Below are 26883 nucleotides of genomic sequence, written 5' to 3'. Positions count from 1 at the left end.
GGTTAGATCAGTGGTAGTCACTAATATTTCTGAGGGAGCCACTTTTGTTAAACAAAATCCCTGGGTGAGCCGCCATACTCATCGGATAACGGGGGTTGGGGTGTCACAAACTCAAATTGATTCATAGGCCTATTACATAATATAAAATGGATTCACACATGATATTTAAGATACTATTAACATGGACCATCAAGCTATTTGATTCTCTGATTCTCTATTTTAGTTCACTTGGGGGTATATGAAACAGCGTAAAAAATTATTTGATGAATCTTTTGAATTTGACCTTATTGTCATTATCTCAATAAAAGTTTTAGCACAAAAATATGTGAAATCAGGTAATGGCAAATTTCAGGGATGGGGTCATATAGTCGGTAATAGCTGCAACCATTCAAAATCTAGAGCCGCGAGGAAGCGCTTTTACCGGTCCATTAGCGGATATCGACGGTTACTCACGTAACCACTGTTCTATGAACCAAACGGCGCATTCAGCTGACTGAGGAAAACACAACACATGCATTCAGAATATTGCAGCGAGGCGCCAATTAAGTTGCGGAAAGACACGTGTCTCGCAAGATGTAAAATGACTATGCTTGGGCTAGATGATTGAGGATGATCATGATTAATCTAAGTCCACGGTGTCATGTAACTCAGCGAGAGGCCTTAATGTATCATTTTCATTGGTTCAAGAGATAATAAACCAATCATACTAAAGCAGGAGTCAATACTAACCTGATGGCTGTTGCTGTGGTATCTGAATCTGGTTCTGCAGGTTTCTGAAATTAGAGAACAACTAATTATTCGCGCATTAAATGTTGTATACCATGCATAGCATTGTTTAGAGTCTAAGCCAGTGTGACAAAAGTCTCACTATGCTGGTTGTAAAACATGTTATAGCTCAGTACGGAGAGAGAGAGAGAGAGAGAGAGAGAGAGAGAGAGAGAGAGAGAGAGAGAGAGAGAGAGAGAGAGAGAGAGAGAGAGAGAGAGAGAGAGAGAGAGAGAGAGAGAGAGAGAGAGAGAGAGAGAGAGAGAGAGAGAGAGAGAGAGAGAGAGAGTTCTTGTATGTGTTTGTGAACCCCAGCCACTCAGCCAGGACTCACGTCTGTGTCTGCATCAGGGGCATGCTGGTTGTCTCGTAGTTGTCTGGGTGTATCGGGGGTACCACTTCCCCACTTTGGCTGAAGACAGGCAGGGTGGAGAGGGGCCAGGAGATCTCCCTGTTCTTAGACATGCTCCGTAGCTCCTTGGTGGACTTCTGGATGGAGCTGTGGTGAACTAACTGGATACTGAGGAGAGGAGAGATGGATAGAAATATAGCCCATAAATGGACCATCTGAGCTCTTATCATCTCAGTCAACACGCACACTGTGGTGTACTGTACACACCTGCATTAAGGAAGACATATTAACATAGCAAATCTTTTGACAGCATTTGGTGTGTTTCTCCTTGGTAGGAGGAAACTGTGTTGTGTCGTTACTATTGGTCATCTGCCATCTGCTGAGTCTAGTGGAGGTTATTTGAGAGTATTTCTCCCCCTCCCTCTCATGCTTTCATTCTCATTATCTTTGTCTCTCTCTCTCTCTCTTCCCCCCCCCCCCTCTCTAAACAAACCTGGTCTGAGATTTCCCTGCTTCAGTTACAGAACTATACCTTCTATCCTCAATCATTAGAGGTGGTGAACCAATATTTTACCCTGGATCTGTGGTTAGGATCAACTTCCTTTCTTAACATGCCCCTGCAGCTTTGAGCAGCTAATTGGATGACGGGATGTAAACACACAGATGACAGTATGGATGGACATGAACATGTCACCATGGCGATTTGAAAGCAAAAGGTGAAAGGGCAAATCAACTGAAGGATTGGGGGTTCAAGGAGGAACCAAAACAAATCAAACTCAAAAGAAAAGAAAAACACAGGAGAGGATAAACACTTACTCTGGTGTTTGCATGTTTCTTTTATCCCTAGAAACAAAACAAAATTAATGAATTAAATACTAATATTAATAGTTAAAAGACATTCACACAGAAGCAAATGGAGAGCATGTGGCATTGGCTGGATGGATGGATGGTGGGGGCGAAGGAACAAACAGTACTGCATGGACACGCTAAGTGGTGGGTGGTTGGAGGGGACAGTCTCTCCCAGCCTGTAAATGAGGGTGGGGGGTTGGAGGAGCAATACAATGGTTGATTGGCCATCTATGTCATGATGATTGTGCTAATAACCATCAAAATGAGTATGAGAAATCAACCTGAGACAGAACAGTGGAACGTATGGAGAACATACATGGACCATAAAACTGGATGGTTATTGACAAGCTGCGTTTCCACAATATTTAACCTCTTGACTTCCATCTATAGTGGCTAAGTAGCATAACGAAACATCCCTTAACTCCCACTGAGGGCCTGTGTCACTGCACTCAGACTAATCAGTCAATCCCTCAGGATCTAAGAACCCCTACATGACAATTCGAAAGAAAAGTCCAACTGTACACATGTATCTCCTCAACTCACATCAAAACAACACTATGCTTTTGTGTCCATCTCTTTAATAGTGTACGCCTACATGTGTGTTTAGTGTTTGTGTGTGTGTGTGTTGTGTCTGCGTTTGTGTTAGTGTGTGTTTTAGTCTGTGTGTGTCTCTTTTGGTCAGAAGTGAAAGCAGCACACTTACACCCCTTCTCGCCGGCAGCACATAGAGTAACCCAGGATGGTGAAGAGGACCATGGCCACGGCCGAGGGCACCGCCAACGTGATGAGGAAGTCGGCAAAGAAGTCCCTGCTCTTCAGAGACTCTGATGGGGGGTTGTACTCCCCGATGTCAGGCAGAACCCCCGTCCCTGGGTCTGGACGGTTACTGTGGATCATGACTACCTTGGTGATGTCCACCTGGAGAAGAGAGAGGTTCAATCAGCACTTCATCTACTTTAGATATTAGGGTGGCAAAATTCCGTTAATTTACCCAAAATTCTGAGTTTTTCCAGAAATCCCGGTTGGAGGATTCACAGATTTCCTGGTTATTCCCACCTGATTCCAGTAATCTTCCAACATGATTTCTGGATAACATTGAGAATTTGGGAAAGTTACCAGAATTTGGAACACTAAAAGATATGGATTGGTGATATTAGCAGGGTGGCTGGGCAAATACACTGAATAAAAATATAAACACAACAAAGTCTTGGTCCCATGTTTCATGAGCTGAAATAAAAGATCCCAAAAATGTTCCATACGCACAAAAAGCTTGTTTCTCTCAAAAGTTGTCCACAAATGTGTTTACATCCCTGTTAGTTAGCATTTCTCATTTGCCAAGATAGTCAATCCACCTGACAGGTGTGGCATATCAAGAAGCTGATTAAACAGCATGATCATTACACAGGTGCACCTTGTGCTGGGAACAATAAAAGGCCACTCTAAAATATGCAATTTTGTCACACAATACAATGCCACAGATGTCTCAAGTTTTGAGGGAGTGCGCAATTGGCATGCTGACTGCAGGAATGTCCACCAGAGCTGTTGCCAGATAATTGAATGTTCATTTCTCTACCATAAGCCGCCTCCAAAGTCATTTTAGAGAATTTGTCAGTACGTCCAACCGGCCTCACAACCGCAGACCACGTGTATGGCGTCGTGTGGGTGAGCGGTTTGCTGATGTCAACGTTGTGAACAATGCCCCATGGTGGCGGTGTGGTTATGGTATGGGCAGGCATAAGCTACAGACAATGAACACAATTGCATTTTATCAATGGCAATTTGAATGCACAAAGATACAGTGACGAGATCCTGAGGCCCATTGTCGTGCCATTCATCTGCCGCCATCATGTCACGGTTTCGGCCGAGGCTGCTCCTTCTCCTTGTTCGGGCAGGCTTCGGCGGTCGTCGTCTCCGGAGTACTAGCTGCCACCGTTCGTTGTTTCTGTGTTTGTTTGGTTTGGTCTGTTTTGGTACACCTGTTTCTCATTTTGTCTTGATTATGTGTCCTTTAAGTTCTCGTTGTTTCTGTCTTGTGGTTGTGTGTAGTTGTTCCTTGTCAGCTGGTGCTTCCAGTCAGTTAATGCTCTATTTTGTATTTGATAGAGAGTCCGCACTTGTTGTGCGTGTTTGCTGTGTTTCGCATTAATACGCTGTGTGCCTTATTTTTCTCGTGCCTCCGGCTTTGTGTGTAGCCGTTCTTTTGTGGACTTTACTAAAGTATTTTTGGACTAGCATCTGTGTCCTGCATCTGATTCCTACACCACACCTACGCCCGCTCTGACACATCACCTCATGTTACAGCATGATAATGCACGGCCCGATGTCACAAGGATCTGTACACAATTCCTGGAAGCTGAAAATGTCCCAGTTCTTCCATGGCCTGCATACTCACCAGACATGTCACCCATTGAGCATGTTTGGGATGCTCTGGATCGACGTGTACGACAGCGTGTTCCAGTTCCCACCAATATCCAGCAATTTTGCACAGCAATTGAAGAGGGGTGGGACAACATTCCACAATCAACAGCCTGATCAACTCTATGCGAAGGAGATGTGTCGCGCTGCATATGGCAAATAGTGGTCACACCAGATACTGACTGTTTTTCTGATCCACACCCCTACCTTTTTTCTTTAAATGTATCTGTGACCAATAGATGCATATCTGTATTCCCAGTCCTGTGAAATCCATTGATTGGGACTAATGTATTTATTTAAAGTGACTGATTTCCTTATATGAACTGTAACTCAGTGGAATCTTTGAAATTGTTGCATGTTGCGTTTATATTTTTGTTCAGTATACATGCTCAAATATACAAAAAATATACATTTTCTTCAGAAGATTGTGGATTGGCTGTGTGTGTGTGTGTGTGTGTGCGGGTATATGACATAACACACACAAACACATACACTCTATAATTTTTGTTTGATATGGTCAGAGAACAGGTCAAGAGGTCACGCCATGGCTCCAGGGTCCTGTACAGTCCTCACCAGGTTGATCTTGCACCAGTCAATGTCGAACTGGGCCCTGAACTTCTTGTCACAGCTGATGACAGGCTCCATCTCCTGGCTGCAGCGGAGCTGGTTGTGGGGGTTCTCCACCTCCCGCAGGCAGGAAGAGAACTGGACGTCTGCCCCCACCATCACATACACACTGGAGAGGGAGGGAGTTAGACAGTGGCTTATAATACAGGTGGCTGGTGGCCCCTTAATTGGGGAGGACAGGCTCATTGTAATGGCTGGAATGGAATTAATGGAATAGGATCAAATACATCAACAACATGGTTTCCATGTGGTTGATTCCATTCCCTTTACTCCATGCCAGCCATTATTATGAGCCGTCCTCCCCTCAGCAGCCTCCTGTGGTATACAGGTACGGTATAATGACAGAGAGACAGTTAGTTGTATATCTGATAATACAGATATAATGACCGAGAGACAGTTAGTGGTATATCTGATAATACAGATATAATGACAGAGAGACAGTTAGTGGTATATCTGATAATACAGATATAATGACCGAGAGACAGTTAGTGGTATATCTGATAATACAGATATAATGACAGAGAGACAGTTAGTGGTATATCTGATAATACAGATATAATGACCGAGAGACTGTTAGTGGTATATCTGATAATACAGATATAATGACAGAGAGACTGTTAGTGGTATATCTGATAATACAGATATAATGACCGAGAGACAGTTAGTGGTATATCTGATAATACAGATATAATGACAGAGAGACTGTTAGTGGTATATCTGATAATACAGATATAATGACAGAGAGACTGTTAGTGGTATATCTGATAATACAGATATAATGACAGAGAGACAGTTAGTGGTATATCTGATAATACAGATATAATGACAGAGAGACAGTTAGTGGTATATCTGATAATACAGATATAATGACAGAGAGACTGTTAGTGGTATATCTGATAATACAGATATAATGACAGAGAGACTGTTAGTGGTATATCTGATAATACAGATATAATGACCGAGAGACAGTTAGTGGTATATCTGATAATACAGATATAATGACCGAGAGACAGTTAGTGGTATATCTGATAATACAGATATAATGACCGAGAGACAGTTAGTGGTATATCTGATAATACAGATATAATGACAGAGAGACTGTTAGTGGTATATCTGATAATACAGATATAATGACCGAGAGACAGTTAGTGGTATATCTGATAATACAGATATAATGACCGAGAGACTGTTAGTGGTATATCTGATAATACAGATATAATGACCGAGAGACAGTTAGTGGTATATCTGATAATACAGATATAATGACCGAGAGACAGTTAGTGGTATATCTGATAATACAGATATAATGACCGAGAGACAGTTAGTGGTATATCTGATAATACAGATATAATGACCGAGAGACAGTTAGTGGTATATCTGATAATACAGATATAATGACCGAGAGACTGTTAGTGGTATATCTGATAATACAGATATAATGACCGAGAGACAGTTAGTGGTATATCTGATAATACAGATATAATGACCGAGAGACTGTTAGTGGTATATCACCTGACTAATCTACACACAAACATGCAAGCACATTTGAGGTAAAGGAGAGGAGAGTAAGATTTAACAGCTAGGTTACACAGTAATATCTTACCAACCACTGACACACACACTTTCACAATCCCACTCAGACTGACTTCCAATGTGAACCACATAGTGTTTTCCTCCTCCTGTCTCAGTCAGTATGGTGAGGTTCCTGGTACTGTTCTGTCAGGGTATCTTAGTCCTGCTGGCTGTGTCTTTCTATGGAGCTCTCCTCTAGAATCTTTTATCTTCACAAACGGGGCCATGCATGTTTTATGAACAACTTATGGCAAATCATGTGGGGATTCATTCTCCCTGACTGCTACAAACTGCCTGTAGTGTTTGTCTGAGGCTTTAATGTCTAATACAGTGTGTTGATCTGGATCTCTCTCTCTCTCTCTCTCTCTCTCTCTCTCTTACAGTGGTAAGGTTACTGTAAGGTTACTCATGCATTGCATAAGCATCTTTAAGTTCATGTTTATGTTGCAACTGATGCAATAACATTTTGTGAACATGCTTATTTAAGAATACAATACTTTGATGATGACTGTAGGCAAGGCATTATAAAGCTGCTATAGTACTTCTGAGGATGCTAATTAGGTTTAAAAAAATATGCTTTTATGTCTGTATCTATCCTTTCCCTCATATGCAATATTTAAATTCATCATCATACTCTGTCCTGTTCCTGGAAGTGCTAAAGATACTTGAATTCATCATCATCTATCATCTGAAGATACTTGAATTCATCATTCTCTATCAACTGAAGATACTTGAATTCATCATCCTCTATCAACTGAAGATACTTGAATTCATCATCCTCTATCAACTGACGATACTTGAATTCATCATCCTCTATCAATTGAAGATACTTGAATTCGTCATCCTCTACCAAACTATGTATCAAACTACTCTGGTCCTGTAAGGGCTGCTGATGGTGACCCTGTTCCTCACCCCAATGAGTTTGTTGATGGGCAGGGGAACGCGTCCGCCCCTGTCCAGGGCCGAGGTGATGTTGATATGTAAAATCTTCCTCATACTCTGTTAAACCATGTATTGAACTGCACTAAAGAGGGTCACTCACCCATAGAGAGATGTGTTTCTGATTATTTTTTTACGCACTCACCCCTCTTTGAGGTTGTTTATGGGCAGGGGAACGCGTCCGCCCCTGTCCAGCGCTGAGGTTATGTTGATGGCGTTGAGGCGTTCGGGCTGCCACACGTTCTTCACTGCGCCCAGGAAGTCTCCCAGAACCTCGCTGGCCAACATCTCCTCCACATTCATGTTCTTTATGAAGAACTCGGCCTGGTACGGTAGTGGGTACTCTGAGAGAGGGAGGGAGGGATTTGAGTGTGAGAGAGAGAGAGAGAGAGAGAGAGTGAGAGAGAGAGAGTGAGAAAGCGAGCGAGCGATAAATAGAGAGAGAGAGAGAGAGAGAGAGAGAGGAGTGAGAGATTACAGATTTAATCTGTTCAGTTTAATAGGCCCAATATCATTCTGTGAACAAAGTGTACATGTACAGTACATCTCTCACTGACACCCATATGTAATGACATTTAATGGCCGTGATATCAGACGAGCTGTAAGCATATCTCTAACTGACACCCATATGTAATGACATTTAATGGCCATAATATCAGACAAGCTGTTCGACAGAGGCCAATGTTTGTCTGCTCTGTTTTGTGTCTGTTATGACAGCGGCTCGGCTCAGGGCAGATGGCTGATGACGTCACTGCGCAGTGTGAGTGAGGTCACACCGTACTTGTGGGCCAGAAACAGCTGGGCAGCTTTTCACCCGGCACCATGGTTATTGTATCACATGTAGAGTGAGACTCTGTACAGACGTACAGTACAATGAGATGTATACAGATGTAGGATCTTAATTTGATCATCCTGTTGCAGGAGAACTTTCCTGCAATGCAGGACATTTTAGAACTTGTAATGTATATGAGGTTTAAAAAGGCATCTGAAGTTTGTAATTTCCAATTAGAAATTTCAGACTTGATTTTCCCTGTATCAGCCCTACCAAAATGCCAATAAATTATAATCTACATAATAATTCAAATGTCTTGTTGCTGCAGGACTATTTTCCTGCTGTGGCAAACTGGCTCAAATTAAGATCCTACATCTGTACTGTAGCTGTAGGCCTCAACATGAAGAGCATTTACAATACTGTTTTAATCTGTCCATTTTACACAATCATTTGCTCCCTATAGGAACACAGAGGGAGGCATTGGTTATTGTGGTACTGTGTATGACTTTATTGCAAGTCACAGAAGAAATGTACTGTTACAATCTAACTACTTGTTTAGAGTACTAGGCCAGTTTTCAGTCAATTGCAGACAGTGGATTTTCAGATAGCGCTTTCAGAAGTGTGTTGGTTGGCTCTGGATAAGAGCGTCTGCTAAATGACTAAAATGTAAATGTAAATTTGCACAGCTGCGAGTCCCGTATTGGACTGTGTTGACACTTGATTAAAAAATTGCCGGTCTGGTTGAGTGTGTGGTGTTAGCCTTTTAGGTTGATGAATTATGGATAATATATTAATATATATTATGTGAATGATATTCAGCCATTCTTGAAGGAAATTGAAAAATTAGCTTTTGGGCATTTTAGTCAACATCGGAAGCAACCCTCTAGATTTCAATTAAGAACATCCTCCTTCATCATTTCCTCACTAAGCCTGTCCTTTGTCTCTCTCACTCTCTTTCTTACCTTCCGTGGACATGATGTTTATGACCAAGTTGTGCCGGGCCGTTTCGAAAGTGCGTCTGTTATAGGCAGTTATCTGGAACACATAAGGGTAAAAATGTAAGCCCAGATCACTACAGCTTATGTCCTAGGGTGAGGCTCGCCGGCGAGGTCCGAGCCAGATGCAAACATATTCCATAGTAGAAGGCTCAGAGGGAAGAGGGAAGAGGGGCACCGCATCCTCCAGGAACATTCCTCCAGGGAACCTAAAGCCTTTGGGAACATGCTACAGTAGTCTAGACACATAATGGACACAGGTCTATAACCCTAGAAAAAGGCTTATCACAACGCACCATGTGACAGCTATTACATATGTGCAAAAACATATTCATCTACCTGTGAACATAGAGTACCTCAGTATGAGTCATAATACCCATAAAACCTAGTGGTCAAACAGGGAAATGGTTCCAATCGTTTTTTCCATCATTCATTTTTCCCATGGGGGATTTTAGAAACACTTAAAATAAGGGCTGTGTTTCGTGTAGGCTTACCCTGGCGTGACATTTTCATGTAAATCTCTCTAGGACAAGGTGACGTTTATCAATATATTCGCCTGTATTTACCCCCCCCAGAAATTAAATGCTAATTAGCTGCTAATGTGGCTATCATAAAGAACTACAAATGCCATGATGATCTGGACGAGACTGCCGAATCGAGGCAAAGGTAAGAATCTCTGGATGAACTATCTAATGTTAGCTAAATGTAGTAATAGATAAATTGGCAAATGTCTTTAAATGGACAATTCTGTGAACTGTCTTGTGCATGTTTTAAATTGACAATACCTGTTACCAAAGGTGTCAGCTAGAGATGACGTGCAGGAGTAAATAGAGCCGAATATATTGATAAAAGTCACCTTGTCCGAGAGAGATTTACATGGTTATCAAAACGTCATGCCAAGGTAAGCCTACACGAAACACAGCCCTTATCGTGGGGCTCTATTGCTGGACCATATACTGTAAAATATACCCATAACCACTACTATGATTGTTCCAGGTTGTGCCCACATATCTGACTGACAGGACCCTGGCTGGCAAACATAACTGCGACCAGGTGAATGCACATGATTTTACATTCCCCAAGGCTGAACATTTCAATGTTCAAAACATTTCAATGCTATAATTGATTAATTGATTGATTGATTGATTAATTGGATTTATAACTACTAATGTACTGTAGTTTAGTATGTGTGTGTGTGTGTGTGTCAGAGAGAGAGAAAGCTCCACTGTTCATGACTGCAGACAAACAACTCTAACTCCATTAGCAGCAAATGGAGCCACACACCTCTATGATGGTTGCCTTGCCCACGTGTTCTGCAGTGGGGGATCCATAGAGCACCCCATCGCTGTGTGGGGTCCTCTGGATGTAGCGCAGCCAGCCTGGCCGGTCTGGGTAGCCCATCAGGTTGGTGTTGAAGGTGATGGGGTCGTTGCTGGAATCCCCTGTACGGACAGACGTTGGTACATGTACAATAAACGCTTAGCCTAGTAGTCAACTAGGCCCTGAGAGTGGGATTTGAGACTGAGAGATGTAAATGCTACTCAGACACTGACGTTTATGGTGACATTGATACGGTCTCTGTATTTGCTGTACTGTCACTTAGCTAAATATATTTTATTACTGAATAGATGAGTATTTATCATTAGGATTAATAATAAATAGGTAGCCTCATAGAAGTAATAGTACAATTAGTAATCTGGTTATTATTGTATTGAGAGATCCAATGAGGAACACAGACACAGACCAGGTTTGGGATAGGGGGGGAACTCTCCTTTGAAGTGCTCTCTCTCCAGGACGTGGACAAACAGTACGCCTGCAGACGGGTAGACGTTCCGGTCGGCGTGCGACCTCGACAGGATGGTTACCACTGGAGCACACAGAGAGAGAGGACACAGAGAGTATTAGCTGGGGTTCCTGTGTGTTTGTGTGTTTGTGTTTGTTTGTGTGTGTGTGTGTGTTTGTGTGTGTGTGTGTGTGGATGTGTGTGTGTGTGTGTGAGAAAGAGTCATAGAGTGTGTTTGTTTGTGTGTGTGTGTGTGTGAGTGTGTGTGTGTGTGTGTGTGTGTGTGTGTGTGTGTGTGTCTTCATCATTACAGCCCCTGCCAACCGCAATCATGAGAGAGAAAATGTCCCTTTCCAAGGTGAAAATCCCCATCAAAATATGTGAGGGGAAAGTGCTGTAGTCTCTTATGGTTTTCAAATTATTTGGACTCGTGACAGATAAATCGACGTAATCTGGGTGCCAGTCTATTTCTGCTTTAAAGGGGCAATCTGCAGTTGCTACATCCATTTTTTGACTTTTAAACTAACCAGGTCCATAATTATTGGCACCCTTCATACAGATGAGCAAAAAAGACTGAAACATTTTAGAAAAAGGCTCAGTGCCGTTATCCTCGCAAGGGAAGGGTGCTGGAGTATTGAAAACAGGGGATCCAATCATTTTTAACCCCTATCTTTTTTAGATTTTTGTATTACTTATTAAACAAAATCTATTTCTCTGAGCAATTGTATTAGCATAAAATAATACAATTTTAAATGTTTTGAGCATATTTGTATTATTTCTTTTATGCAGTCTTTTTTGCACATCTTTATCAAGGGTGCCAATAATTATGAACTTGACTGTATATACATTTTAGTCATTTAGCAGACACTCTTACCCAGAGCGATTTACAATAGCGAGTTTATAAATTTTCATACTGGTCCCCGGTGGGACTCAAACCCCCGTCGCTGGCATTGCAAGCGCCATGCTCTACCAACTGAGCCACACGGGAACATCTACCCATTGATTATTGAAGAATATAACTTCATCTGCCTCATGTGCTTAGTTCAACTGTCGTACCCCATCAGGCCCTAAAATATCAGCTTGTTTTAATCCTTTGTTTGTAAATAATGTAAATGTAAATAAACACTACATAGCCTCAAAACATGGTTAAAACTATAATAGTCAGTCCCTGTATCCATAGCTCTGTCCATGAGTTTGAGAGTGGTTGAATTTCTCCAGCCCCATCCCTCAGCTGTTTACCAAATCACTGGCGGGGCAACTGCTTTGTTATTGTTCAAACAGCAGATTTTCCCTTTAACCAATTTGTTTTCTTGCCAAACAAGGCCAGTAGTATATAGCCAGAGAGGTCAAAATCATTCAGTCTCTTTGATATAGGCCTAGCCTAACGCTGATGAGTCCAGGAACAGTCAGCCAGGCACCCAGTCTGCAGTCCACTTGTCAGTAGTTGTTAAGAGCTAAAGGTCTATGATATCAGGAACCAGAGTGAATGGTTGTCAACAACAGTAGGGAGCTGCAGTACTGGGACTCAGTCAGCCTCTTAAAGCTACAGTCTGGGATTCGAACAACCAAACAGCCGCCCCGCCACTTGTTTAGGTAAACAGCTGTCAGATGGGGGGTTCTGAAAGGGTATGACAGTTTTGCAAAAATCAGGAGGCATTTATATGTTATATTCCCAAATAATCAATGGCTCTATATCATTCATTTAAAAGTACAAAAATGGTTGTCCCAATCCCAGACTGTAGCTTTAAGAAGCACATTCCGGAACCTAGCGCTGCTATTCTTCTCTGTCTCATACTCCCTGACTCCATTATACCAGAGTCTACTGTTTAGACCCACTCCATTTAGAACACACACTTATTCTTTATTCAGGATGTGCTGCAGAGGCAAATGGCATCTCTTAAAATGGTTTATGCAAGATAGAGCTGGAGGTGTGCCATTACCCTCTCTCTCCTCCCCATCCTCCTCTACCTCCTCCCCATCCTCCTCTACCTCCTCCCATCCTCTTCTATCTCCTCCTCCTCCTCCTCCTCCTCCTCCTGATCCTCCACCTCCTCCTACTCTCTCTCCTCCTCCTCTCCCTTCTCCTCCTCCCCCTCCCCCTCCACCTCCTCCTCTCTCCTCCTCCTCCTCCTCCTCCTCTACCTCCTCCTCCTCCTCCCCCTCCTCTACCTCCTCCTCCTTCCCCTCTACCTCCTCCTCCTCCCCTCCTCCTCTACCTCCTCCTCCCCCTCCTCCTCTACCTCCTCCTCCTCCTCTACCTCCTCCTCCCCATCCTCCTCCTCCTCCTTCTCTTCCTCTTCCTCCTCCTCCTCCTCTACCTCCTCCTCCTCCCGATCCTCCTCTACCTCCTCCTCCTCCCCATCCTCCTCCTCCTCTACCTCCTCCTCTACCTCCTCCTCATCTACCTCCTCCTCCTCCCGATCCTCCTCTACCTTCTCCTCCTCCTCCTCCTCTACCTCCTCCTCCCATCCTCCTCCCCCTCCTCCTCCTCCTCATCCTCCTCTACTTTGGTTTGACAGAGCGTATCTTTTTTTAAGTTTTTTTTGTGTGGGTAGATCAGCTTTAATATTGCAGATAGATTGTAACTTCCATCAATGTAATTGACTGCCTCCTCCTCCTCCCCATCCTCCTCCTCCTCCCCATCCTCCTCTACCTCCTCCCCATCCTCCTCTACCTCCTCCTCCTCTACCTCCTCTTCCTCCTCCTCCTCCTCCTCTCTCTCCTCCTCCTCCTCCTCCTCCCGATCCTCCTCTACCTCCTCCTCCCATCCTCCTCTACCATCCTCCTCTCTCTCTCCTCCTCCTCCTCCTCCTCCTCCTCCTCCCCCTCCTCTATCTCCTCCTCCTCCTCCTCCGCTACCTCCTCCTCCTCCTTCTCCTCCTCATCTCCCTCCGCCTCCTCCTCCGCCTCCTCTTCCTCCTCCTCCTCCTCCTCCTCCGCTACCTCCACCTCCTCCCCATCCTCCTCTCTCTCTCTCCTCCTCCTCCTCCTCCTCTACCTCCTCCTCCTCCTCCTCCTCTACCTCCTCCTCCTCCCCATCCTCCTCTACCTCCTCCTCCTCCTCTACCTCCTCATCCTCCCGATCCTCCTCTACCTCCTCCTCGTCCTCCCCATCCTCCTCTACCTCCTCCTCTTCCCCCTCCTCTACCTCCTCCTCCTCCTCCTCTACCTCCTCCTCCCCCTCCTCCTCTACCTCCTCCTCCTCCTCCCCTCCTCTACCTCCTCTTCCTCCTCCTCTACCTCCTCCACCCCCCCGCCTCCTCCCCATCCTCCTTTACCTCCTCCTCCTCCTCTACCTCCTCCTCCTCCCGATCCTCCTCTACCTCCTCTTCATCCTCCCATCCTCCTCCTCCTCCTCTACTTCTTTCTTTCTCCTCCTCCAGTGGGTGGGAGCTACATTTTTAATCACCATGGGAGAGTGAGTGTGCTGGGAAGGGAGGGAGAACTGCAGTACAGTGTGTGTGTGTGTGTGTGTGTGTGTGTGTGTGTGTGTGTGTGTGTGTGTGTGTGTGTGTGTGTCAAAGAGAGAGACAGCTCCACTGTTCATGACTGCAGACAAATAACTCTAACTCCATTGGCAGCAAATGGAGCCTGGAAGAGCTGAAAAAAGGTCCATACTCCCTACTGGAAAACATGTTACCATCATCATCTTCATTCTTCATCATTGTTAAAACATATTGGTAGATTTAGGCCAATTTCCTGGACACAGATTAGGCCTAGTCCTACCTGGACTAAAAATCACTTTCAACAGAGAATGAACATGCTTTTTAGTCCAGGACTAGGCTTAATCTGTGTCTGGGAAACCAGCCCATAACCTTTAGTTAATTGGCGTTACAGTAAACACAGCAAGAGTCCATACAAAGGGTTAAACCACTCTGGTACAGAAGAGATTACAGGCAGTCCGATTTAGAAAACACGACACACACAGACCCTTTCTAGTACACACAGACACTAACCTATGTCCTATCCAGTACACACAGACACTAACCTATATGCTGACTAGTACACACAGACACTAACCTATATCCTATCCAGTACACACAGACACTAGCCTATATCCTGACTAGTACACACAGACACTAAGCTATGTCCTATCCAGTACACACAGACACTAAGCTATGTCCTATCCAGTACACACAGACACTAACCTATGTCCTATCCAGTACACACAGACACTAACCTATATGCTGACTAGTACACACAGACACTAACCTATATCCTATCCAGTACACACAGACACTAACCTATATCCTGACTAGTACACACAGACACTAAGCTATGTCCTATCCAGTACACACAGACACTAAGCTATGTCCTATCCAGTACACACAGACACTAATCTATGTCCTATCCAGTACACACAGACACTAACCTATGTCCTATCCAGTACACACAGACACTAACCTATGTCCTATCCAGTACACACAGACACTAACCTATATGCTACCCAGTACACACAGACACTAAGCTATATTCTGTCTAGTACACACAGACACTAGCCTATATCCTGACTAGTACACACAGACACTAACCTATGTCCTATCCAGTACACACAGACACTAACCTATGTCCTATCCAGTACACACAGACACTAACCTATGTCCTATCCAGTACACACAGACACTAACCTATACCCTGTCTAGTACACACAGACACTAACCTATGTCCTATCCAGTACACACAGACACTAGCCTATATCCTGACTAGTACACACAGACACTAACCTATGTCCTATCCAGTACACACAGACACTAACCTATGTCCTATCCAGTACACACAGACACTAACCTATATCCTATCCAGTACACACAGACACTAACCTGTGTCCTATCCAGTACACACAGACACTAGCCTATATCCTGACTAGTACACACAGACACTAACCTATATCCTATCCAGTACACACAGACACTAGCCTATATCCTGACTAGTACACACAGACACTAACCTATGTCCTATCCAGTACACACAGACACTAACCTATACCCTGTCTAGTACACACAGACCCTAACATATGTCCTATCCAGTACACACAGACACTAGCCTATATCCTGACTAGTACACACAGACACTAACCTATGTCCTATCCAGTACACACATTTACATTTTAGTCATTTAGCAGATGCTCTTATCCAGAGCGACTTACAGTTAGTGAGTGCATACATTTTTCATACTGGCCCCCCGTGGGAATCGAACCCACAACCCTGGCGTTGCAAGCGCCATGCTCTACCAACTGAGCTACAGGAGGCCACACAGACACCAGCCTATATCCTGACTAGTACACACAGACACTAAATTATATTCTATCCAGTACACACAGACACTAACCTATGTCCTATCCAGTACACACAGACACTAACCTATATCCTATCCAGTACACACAGACACTAACCTATATGCTGACTAGTACACACAGACACTAACCTATGTCCTATCCAGTACACACAGACACTAACCTATATCCTATCCAGTACACACAGACACTAACCTATATGCTGACTAGTACACACAGACACTAACCTATATGCTGACTAGTACACACAGACACTAACCTATGTCCTATCCAGTACACACAGACACTAACCTATGTCCTATCCAGTACACACAGACACTAACCTATATGCTGACTAGTACACACAGACACTAACCTATGTCCTATCCAGTACACACAGACACTAACCTATATCCTATCCAGTACACACAGACACTAACCTATGTCCTATCCAGTACACACAGACACTAACCTATGTCCTATCCAGTACACACAGACACTAACCTATGTCCTATCCAGTACACACAGACACTAACCTATGTCCTATCCAGTACACACAGACACTAACCTATGTCCTATCCAGTACACACAGACACTAACCTATGTCCTATCCAGTACACACAGACACTAACCTATATCCTATCCAGTACACACAGACACTAACCTATATCCTATCCAGTACACACAGACACTAACCTATGTCCTATCCAGTACACACAGACACTAACCTATGTCCTATCCAGTACACACAGACACTAACCTATGTCCTATCCAGTACACACAGACACTAACCTATATTCTATCCAGTACACACAGACACTAACCTATATGCTACCCAGTACACACAGACACTAACCTATGTCCTATCCAGTACACACAGACACTAACCTATACCCTGTCTAGTACACACAGACACTAGCCTATACCCTGTCTAGTACACACAGTTGTTTGAAAACCAATCAAAATCAGACAGTGAACAAATGTCTCAATAGACTTTGTAAAATGCCCGAACAGATCTGTGAAACCCATCTGAAGCAAAACACTAAACCTTAAAGTGTCCCAGATGTCTTTTGTCCCTGGGGACCTGGTCACAGGAAAAGGTGGTCAATGATCTAAACGGTTGTATAGATATGAAATAATCACAGGGTTGGGATCAGTGGACTGTGACAAAGCTATAGAACCTGACTGGCAACCGCTATGATCATTCAGCCTATAGCTGAATGTTGTTTCAATATCACTACACCGATAAAGCTAATTGTGTGTCCCAAATTGCACACTATTCGCTGCATAGTGCACTACTTTTGACCAGAACACTATGAGCCCTGGTCAAAAATAGTGCACTAATGTATATAGGGCAGTGGTTCCCAACCAGGGGTAATAGAACCCCTGGGGGTACATGGCCTATCCACAGGAGGTTCTTGAGAAGACTCATGAGACCATAGGCCTACTGGTAAAATGCACATGAAGGGGTAATTCAGGGGTACTCCGTTCAGAGCAAAGTTAAGTTGTTGGTACAGTAACCGAAAAGGTTGGGAACCACTGGTATAGGGCATAGGATGCCATTTAAGACACAGCCCAGGTCTTGCAGTGACCCTCTCTCACATCACAGTCTAAAACCACATGACGGTTACAGCCACAGCCAAGGTCAAGCATCGACCCTTCTTTTCAGAGACTCTTGATGTGGTTTAATTAACACGTTGTCCACAGATGTGTCAGTCCATAGAAAGAGACTTACTAGAATGGATATCCACATTCAAGCCAACATTCCTAATTCTATTTCTATGTGTCAGCCCAGATGGCCTTACCCAGGTCACTGCCAGACTATACCTTAGAGACTCCAACAGGGCTGAATCCCAACTGGCACCCTATTCCCTACATAGTGCGCTACTTTTGACCAGAGCCATATGGGCCCTGGTCAAAATTAGTGCACTAGCCTGTATAGGGAATAGGGTGCCATTTGGAATGCAGACCAGTGACTCCAGCCAAAGAAAGCAGAGATCATTGGCTAAGCTAGCGACAGGGCATGCTAATAGCATCAGATCTGCTTACACCTGGCTCTCTGGGCACAGCAAGGCCTTCTGGAGACAATGAACCAACAGCCCCCTCTAATACATCAACCATTCATGGTTAATGCTGAACTCCCTAACCATGGGCTAATCCAGTGGGAGCCTTCACACACACACACATACACACACACACACACACACACACACACGCATGCATATAGGCTACTGTACACACACAAAACACACACACCTTGGCATGTTCCCTTGCTGCAGATCACTAACAGAATGGATAACCCGCTTTTATGCTTTTATGGACCAACCCAACCTTGGGCACACAGCAGCCTTAACCAAGAAATAGTCGTTATTAATGTCAATGGTCACACAGTAAAAAAGAGCTTGTCTGTTGAAAGGCTGGCTTAGGCAGCAAGAGGATGTCCTCTGTCCTGTTGTTCTGTTGAATAAGCTGTGTAAGGTGGTGGAGGTGGATCTATCTGTCCTTTCAGGTCAGGGGGAATGCATGTGCTTTTAGTTTTCATAAAACTACACAGACTTATGGGAGCACTATAAGACTTGATCTAGACTTTGGTCTCTCTCTCTAGACTTTGGTCTCTCTTTCTAGACTTTGGACTCTCTCTCTACCCTGTGGTCTCTCTCTCTACCCTGTGGTCTCTCAATTCAATTTCAATTCAATTCAATTCAATTTAAGGGCTTTATTGGCATGGGAAACGTGTGTTAACATTGCCAAAGCAAGTGAAGTAGATAGTAAACAAAAGTGAAATAAACAATAAATATTAACAGTAAACATTACACTCAGAAGTTTCAAAAGAATAAAGACATTTCAAATGTCATATTATGTATATATACAGTGTTGTAACAATGTGCAAATAGTTAAAGTACAAATGGGAAAATAAATAAACATAAATATGGGTTGTATTTACAATGGTGTTTGTTCTTCACTGGTTGCCCTTTTCTTGTGGCAACAGGTCACAAATCTTGCAGCTGTGATGGCACACTGTGGTTTTTCACCCAGTAGATAAGGGAGTTTATCAAAATTGGGTTTGTTTTCGAATTCTTTGTGGATCGCTGTAATCTGAGGGAAATATGTGTCTCTAATATGGTCATACATTTGGCAGGAGGTTAGGAAGTGCAGCTCAGTTTCCACCTCATTTTGTGGGCAGTGTGCACATAGCCTGTCTTCTCTTGAGAGCCAGGTCTGCCTACGGCGGCCTTTCTCAATAGCAAGGCTATGCTCACTGTGTCACGACCCGGTGCGAGAAACAGTCACTAATAATTGTCAGAACCCAGAAGATGAGGCAGACACAGCAGTACTAGAGATGGTGGTTTAATTAAAGAACAAAATCTTCAGGCAAAGAAACTAAATCCACAATGTCCAGAAATAAAGCCAAGAGGCACAAAGAGGAAAACCTCCAAAAAACAAAAGAAACTCCACAAAGTGGTAAAATCCCAACCAGAGAAATATCCATATAAAACAAGGCTTGGGCTGGGTGCTAACTTACAAACACTGAGCAAGGAACTGAGGAACACACAGGGTTTAAATACTAACAAGGGAATGACCTACAGGTGCAAACAATAATTAGAGCAAGAAAAACAAAAGGTACAAAAAAGGTGCAATGGGGACATCTAGTGACCAAAACCCGAACAGTCATGGCCAAAACCTGACAGAATCCCCCTCCTAGGAACGGCTCCTGACGTTCCTACCAGCCTTCTCAGGGTGGAGGGCCCTGAACTGACGAATGAGGTCAGGGTCCAGTATGTCCTTGGCAGGAACCCAGGAGCGCTCCTCGGGACCGTAGCCTTCCCAGTCCACCAGATACTGCCAGGACCGCTGCACCCGGCGGGAATCCAGTATCCGGTGGACGGTATAAGCCGACTGGCCACCGATGACACGGGGCGGAGGGGGGAGGTCTGCCTGCCGGGATAAGGGGAGAAAAACAACAGGTTTTAATAAAGAAATGTGAAATGTTGGATTGATTTTAAGGGATCTGGGTAAGTGCAGGCGAAAAGTAACGGGATTGACTCTCCTGGCAATCTTAAAGGGACCGATGAACCTCTGGGACAGCTTGCGAGACTCCATCCGTAGTGGTAGGTTCTTAGTTGAGAGCCATACTCTCTGGCCGGGGTACAGGGTAGGACCGGGACGGCGACCTCTGTTGGCTTGTCGTTGGTACTGCTGAGAGGAACGCAGAAGATTAAGACGTGCCTTCTTCCACGTAAGCCGACAGCGTCTGATGAACCTCGAGGCTGAAGGCACTCTGACTTCTGCCTCCTGGTCCGGGAACAATAGAGGCGCATAGCCAAACTGACACTCATGCGGGGACATACCAGTGGAGGAGGAGCACAAGGTGTTGTGCGCGTACTCGGCCCAAACAATGAAGGATGACCAAGTGGACGGGTTATTGGAAACCATGCATCTGAGGGTGGTTTCCAGCTCCTGATTCATCCTCTCAGTTTGGCCATTGGACTCGGATGGTACCCTGAAGATAAACTGGCCGTGGCCCCCTATGAGTTGGCAGAAGGCCTTCCAAAACCTTGAGGCGAACTGGGGACCTCTGTCGGAAACCATATCTTGCGGAATCCCAAAGACTCGGAACACATGGTTAATCACCAACTCAGCCGTTTCCTTGGCAGAAGGTAATTTGGTCAAAGGAACAAACCTGGCCGCCTTAGAAAACCTGTCGATGATGACTAGGATCGTAGTATTACCATGGGACGGAGGAAGGCCAGTAATAAAGTCCAACGAGATATGGGACCAGGGTCGGTGGGGAATAGATAGAGGGTGAAGGAGTCCTTGAGGGCGGAGGTGAGAAGATTTGCCCTGGCAGCACACGGAACAGGCTTTGATGAAAGTGGCAACGTCTTCTTTTATGGTGGGCCACCAGAACTTACGCTGGATGAACTCCAAGGTGCGGCCTACGCCCGGGTGACAGGTGAGGCGAGAGGAGTGCCCCCACCGAAGGACTTGAGACCTTGCTGCCTTGGGAACAAACAACCGATTAGCAGGACCTCCTCCAGGACCCGGTTCGATGGCTTGAGCTTGTTTCACGGTATCCTCCACTTGCCACGAGATCGGAGCCACGATCTTAGCGGCCGGAAGGACAGTCATGTCAGTATCTTCTCTAATGGCAGGAGAGTAGATTCGTGACAAGGCGTCCGGTTTGAGATTCTTCGACCCGGGTCTATAGGTGAGGATAAACTGAAATCGGCTGAAGAAAAGAGACCATCGAGCTTGTCTGGCGTTCAACCGCTTCGCCTGCTGGATATACTCCAGATTCTTGTGGTCCGTAAGCACTTGAAACGGTTGAGAAGCCCCCTCGAGCCAGTGTCTCCATTCCTTCAATGCCATCTTAACCGCTAGGAGTTCACGATCCCCCACATCGTAATTCCTCTCGGCTGGGGTAAGCCGGTGAGAGAAGAAGGCGCAAGGATGAAGCTTCTTGTCTTCACCCCTCTGTGACAGGACAGCTCCAACCCCAACCTCTGATGCGTCTACCTCCACCACAAAAGGTTCATCCGCCGTTGGTAGTGTCAGGATGGGAGCAGAGAGGATGCGCTGCTTGAGTCCTTGGAAGGCCGTCTCAGCTTCTCTTCCCCACAGAAACCTTGTGTTGCCACCCTTGGTTACCGCCGAGAGAGGGGCTGCCACCGAGCTGAAGTTCTTGATGAACTTGCGGTAAAAGTTGGTGAAGCCCAGGAAGCGCTGAACTTCCTTAACGGACTTGGGGGTGGGCCAATCCGCTACCGCCTCTACCTTCTTGGGGTCCATCTGGACTCGTCCGGGTTCCACTATAAATCCCAGGAATTGTACTCGAGAGGAATGGAATTCACACTTCTCCGGCTTAACGTACAAATGGCTGTCTAGGAGGCGTTTGAGCACTTGTCTGACATGCTTAGTGTGTTCTTGAAGGGAGCTCGAAAAGATGAGGATGTCATCCAAGTAAACAAACACAAAGATGTTAAGCATATCCCTAAGCACATCGTTTATGAGCGCTTGGAACACAGCCGGAGCGTTGGTCAGGCCGAAGGGCATCACAGAGTATTCGTAGTGACCAGTAGGCGTGTTGAAAGCGGTCTTCCACTCGTCCCCGGGTTTGATCCGCACAAGATGGTATGCGTTCCGCAGGTCAAGCTTAGTGAAGACAACTGCTTCCTGGAGCAGCTCGAAGGCTGTGGCCATAAGGGGTAGCGGGTAGCGGTTACGGACGGTTATGGCATTGAGTCCCCGGTAGTCGATGCAGGGTCGTAATCCACCGTCCTTCTTGGCCACAAAGAAAAACCCTGCTCCCGCCGGCGAGGTAGATGGACGCATGAGACCTGCTGTCAGAGCGTCCTTGATGTAGGTATCCATAGCAGCTCGTTCGGGAGGAGAAAGGGAAAAGATCCGACCCCTGGGAGGGCAGGTCCCCGGCAACAGGTCGATGGTGCAATCGTAAGGTCTATGGGGTGGTAGTTTGGTGGCCCTCTGTTTGCTAAATACCAGTTTGAGGTCATGGTAACACTCGGGAACTCGGGACAAGTCGATGGATTCTAGAGACTCGGAAGGAGAACTCTGGGAACTCGGGAAGATACAAGTGGCTTGGCACGTAGGACCCCACTGCTTGATAGTGCCCACAGACCAGTCGATGTGAGGGTTATGGCTGTGAAGCCAGGGATAACCAAGGACGAGAGGAAACTCGGAACAGGAGATCAGATGAAAGTTCATCACTTCCTGGTGTTGGGAAACTGAAAGTCGTAAGGGGGTAGTGGCACGAGTGACAAGTCCAGATCCCAAAGGACTTCTATCCAACGTAGTAACCCTTATGGGGTCACTTAGAGGTTCAGAAGGAACGCCATTCTCCTTCGCCCAGATCCCATCCATGAAGTTACCTGCGGCTCCAGAGTCTACCAAGGCTTGAAGAGAAAACTCGTGGTCGTCCCAGGAAAGGGTAACAGGAATGAGCAGGCGGGAGTTGGATGGATGGGAGGAGGTTATGTTTCCCGTTACAGTCCTCCCAGGCCTGCACGGGAGAGTGCGTTTCCCTGGAGCCCGGGACACGTGGAGCGGAAATGGCCCGGTTTGCCGCAATATAGACAGCATCGCTCCCTCATCCGGCGGTCTCTCTCAGCCTGGGAGATGCGTCCAACCTGCATGGGTTCTGGTGGAGCCAGCGAGGATAAAGGTGGAGACTCGGAGCTGGAACCGATAGGAGCTAGGGTGAGCGGTCTATGGTTTTGTTCTCTCTCTCTCAGACGCTGGTCTATGCGTGAAGCCAACTTGATAAGGGACTCGAGGTTGTCCGGTGGTTCCCGAGTGGCCAGTTCATCTTGGATGGTGTCAGAAAGACCCTTCAAAAACACACTGTGAGCGCCTCGTCGTTCCAGCCACTTGCTGCTGCCACAGTGCGGAACTGGATGGCATAGTCCGTCACGCTGCGCCGACCTTGGCGGAGAGTCAGGAGCTGTTTGGCTGAGTCAGGGCCGTTGGTAGGACCTTGAAACACTCGCTTGAATTCTTCAGCAAAGGTAGAGTAGCTGGCACAGCAGGGACTTTGGGCATCCCACACAGCAGTAGCCCAGGCCAGGGCCTTTTCCGACAGCAGGGTGATGATATATGCTATCTTGGACCGGTCGGTGGGAAACGACGATGGTTGCAGCTCAAAGGAGAGAGAACATTGGGTGAAAAACCCCTTACAAACACTCGGGTCCCCTGAGAACCGTTGGGGAGGCGGCAGACGAGGTTCAGCCAGGGGATTAACTGCCAGGGGTCCTTGAATCGGATGAACTGGAGCAGAAGCGGTTGCCGGGGAAAGTCGATCCGAAATCTGCTTTATGGAAGTCAGCATCTCTGACAGAAGTTGAGAATGTCTAGCCATTAAGGCCTCTTGCTGAACCAGAGCAGCTTCGTGGCGTTGGACAGTCCCCTCATGGTGGGACAGCATGGAAAAAGATCCTGGGTACTGGCTGCCTCTGGGTTCATAATAATGGCTCAGTGTTTCTGTCACGACCCGGTGCGAGAAACAGTCACTAATAATTGTCAGAACCCAGAAGATGAGGCAGACACAGCAGTACTAGAGATGGTGGTTTAATTAAAGAACAAAATCTTCAGGCAAAGAAACTAAATCCACAATGTCCAGAAATAAAGCCAAGAGGCACAAAGAGGAAAACCTCCAAAAAACAAAAGAAACTCCACAAAGTGGTAAAATCCCAACCAGAGAAATATCCATATAAAACAAGGCTTGGGCTGGGTGCTAACTTACAAACACTGAGCAAGGAACTGAGGAACACACAGGGTTTAAATACTAACAAGGGAATGACCTACAGGTGCAAACAATAATTAGAGCAAGAAAAACAAAAGGTACAAAAAAGGTGCAATGGGGACATCTAGTGACCAAAACCCGAACAGTCATGGCCAAAACCTGACACACTGAGTCTGTACATAGTCAAAGCTTTCCTTAAGTTTGGGTCAGTCACAGTGGTCAGGTATTCTGCCACTGTCTCTCTCTCTCTAGCCTGTGGTCTCTATCTCTAGCCTGTGGTCTCTCTCTAGCCTGTGGTCTCTCTCTCTAGCCTGTGGTCTCTCTCTCTAGCCTGTGGTCTCTCTCTCTAGCCTGTGGTCTCTCTCTCTCTAGCCTGTGGTCTCTCTCTCTAGCATGTGGTCTCTCTCTCTAGCCTGTGGTCTCTCTCTCTAGCCTGTGGTCTCTCTCTCTAGCCTGTGGTCTCTCTCTCTAGCCTGGAGTGAAACTGTGCTTTGTGTCGGGCTCTATAGGCAGCGGTCGCTTCCAAGGGAGGACCACAGCAAACTCAGACGTCTCTACTGTACCTAGACTGAACTTGGGGCACAACCATTCTGGACTGAGGTAACTAACAAGGAATATATTTTCTCGCTCCAGGTGATGGGGTCTTTTGGAGAGGGCTGTAAACAAGGAGTAGGCTATTGTCTAGGATAGGCGGGCATCAGCATTTTTACTATCAACTGGAAAGTCTCTCTAAAAAAGTTACAGTAGTTAAGTAACCAAGGAAACTCTCACTTACAGCATCTCAAAATAATACAATTAGGATTAGACTTTGACTCAAACAAACCGAACAGCAAAGATTACAAACAAAGCAGAAGAGGTTACACCACAGTCTGTTACAATCAACACAAATGTGTCCATTAATGGGGAACTACTTGAGTGTGTCACCACCATGTTATGAGAGCGGAGGGGGTCAGGGGGGGAGTCACACGAGATGTGCACGACTGCACACGCCCACTCACCGTCTTGTATGGCAGTTCTCTGCTTCAAGCCCAGATTGGGCTGTACATGGATGTTTCTCCCGATCACATCATTATGTGTGACACCAGAGACATGCACAATGAAAACTTAACAGACCAACAAACACAAACAAAAGCAATACTTATTTTGAACCTTTTCTCAAACAGAGGCATGTTTGCAAAAACAATTGCTATTCCCTTCAAATTAAAATAGTCTAACACTGAATGCTTCACTCTAATTTCTAGCACATCTAGGCACATGGCAAAATGAACTCATAATCATTTGGGGACATAGGAAATATGTTTTCACACAATATGAGGCCTAATGCATTATTTTGGCTTCTAAATAATGTCATGCAAATTCATTCAATTCATAATGATATGACGACAGAATAAAAAATAAACGATTAAGAAAACATTTGCCCATCAATTGCATGACATACCTAGATTTACTGTAGCTATATATGTGATATTGGTATGTTATAATACATTTATGACAACTGGTTTGAATAAGGTGATACAATGTATCCGCGAAAGAGAAATGTTGGAGGAATCAACAACACATCCTTGGAGCAATAGCAACATTGTTGCAACAGTTATAATCACTTTAAATGGTAAAATACCGGTACCGGTAGATACATTGTTGCCAGCTAATTCTACCAATAGCTAATAATCTCATATCCTAAATACCTAGTTTGCAAGGTAACTAAATAGTGTAGATTTAAACGACAAGGCCACTATCCTCCCCGAATAACGGGACAGAACGCTAACGTCAGCAATTTCTTCCATGGCAGTGGGAAAAAATGACCAACCCATCCACAACATAGCTGTTGTAGCACGCTAGCTTGCGACTAGCTAATATTGCTAATATGAAAAAGCATGCCTATTTCTCAATATTTCCATTCTAAATCGATACGTACCCATAGAAAGCCATACGACAACAACCGCAGTGTCCATATTGCATTTGAGAATGGTGAATTTTACATGAAAATGTATATTTTTCTAATCGCTAGTGGTTCGACAGACATTACATGCATCCATGAAATTCCAGCCTCCGCCTCCTCATTCGAACGCTCGCTCTTTCATTGGTCAGAACATCTGGCTCAGATGCTGGAAAATAAGATACCCGCATGCTGTCAAATGGGTATCATAACGCCTATCATGAAAACGGGTGTGATGCAATTTCACCAATTGTTAATATCATCGCTATTTTAATTTAGATTATTTAATAAATTAACAAACTCTCTCTCTCTAGCTCCCTCTCTCTCTATCGCTCCCTCTCTCTCT

At 45.1% G+C, this 26883-nt stretch overlaps 1 protein-coding gene across 4 annotated transcripts in view; it reads right to left on the bottom strand.

Annotated features, from left to right (window-relative positions):
* The window catches only part of sgce (sarcoglycan, epsilon), a 29374-nt gene extending 2491 nt beyond the window's left edge, over nt 1-26883 (bottom strand). Inside the window, exons 1-10 of one of the 4 annotated variants that reach the window (XM_041902172.2) lie at nt 26517-26883; nt 11031-11153; nt 10571-10728; nt 9254-9326; nt 7665-7863; nt 4955-5117; nt 2670-2884; nt 1934-1960; nt 1100-1285; nt 730-773 (exon numbers count right to left, since the gene is read on the bottom strand). In XM_041902172.2, the coding sequence (XP_041758106.2) occupies nt 730-773; nt 1100-1285; nt 1934-1960; nt 2670-2884; nt 4955-5117; nt 7665-7863; nt 9254-9326; nt 10571-10728; nt 11031-11153; nt 26517-26553 (1225 nt within the window). In that variant the 5' untranslated portion in view covers nt 26554-26883. The remainder of the gene's footprint in view (nt 1-729; nt 774-1099; nt 1286-1933; nt 1961-2669; nt 2885-4954; nt 5118-7664; nt 7864-9253; nt 9327-10570; nt 10729-11030; nt 11154-26516) is intronic. The other 3 variants (XM_041902170.2, XM_041902171.2, XM_041902169.2) reach the window with 3 other exon arrangements.

Source organism: Coregonus clupeaformis, chromosome 17, assembly GCF_020615455.1.
Source record: "Coregonus clupeaformis isolate EN_2021a chromosome 17, ASM2061545v1, whole genome shotgun sequence".
Classification (NCBI taxonomy): Eukaryota; Metazoa; Chordata; class Actinopteri; order Salmoniformes; family Salmonidae; genus Coregonus; species Coregonus clupeaformis.
This window is presented reverse-complemented; position numbering and strand designations above follow the sequence as displayed.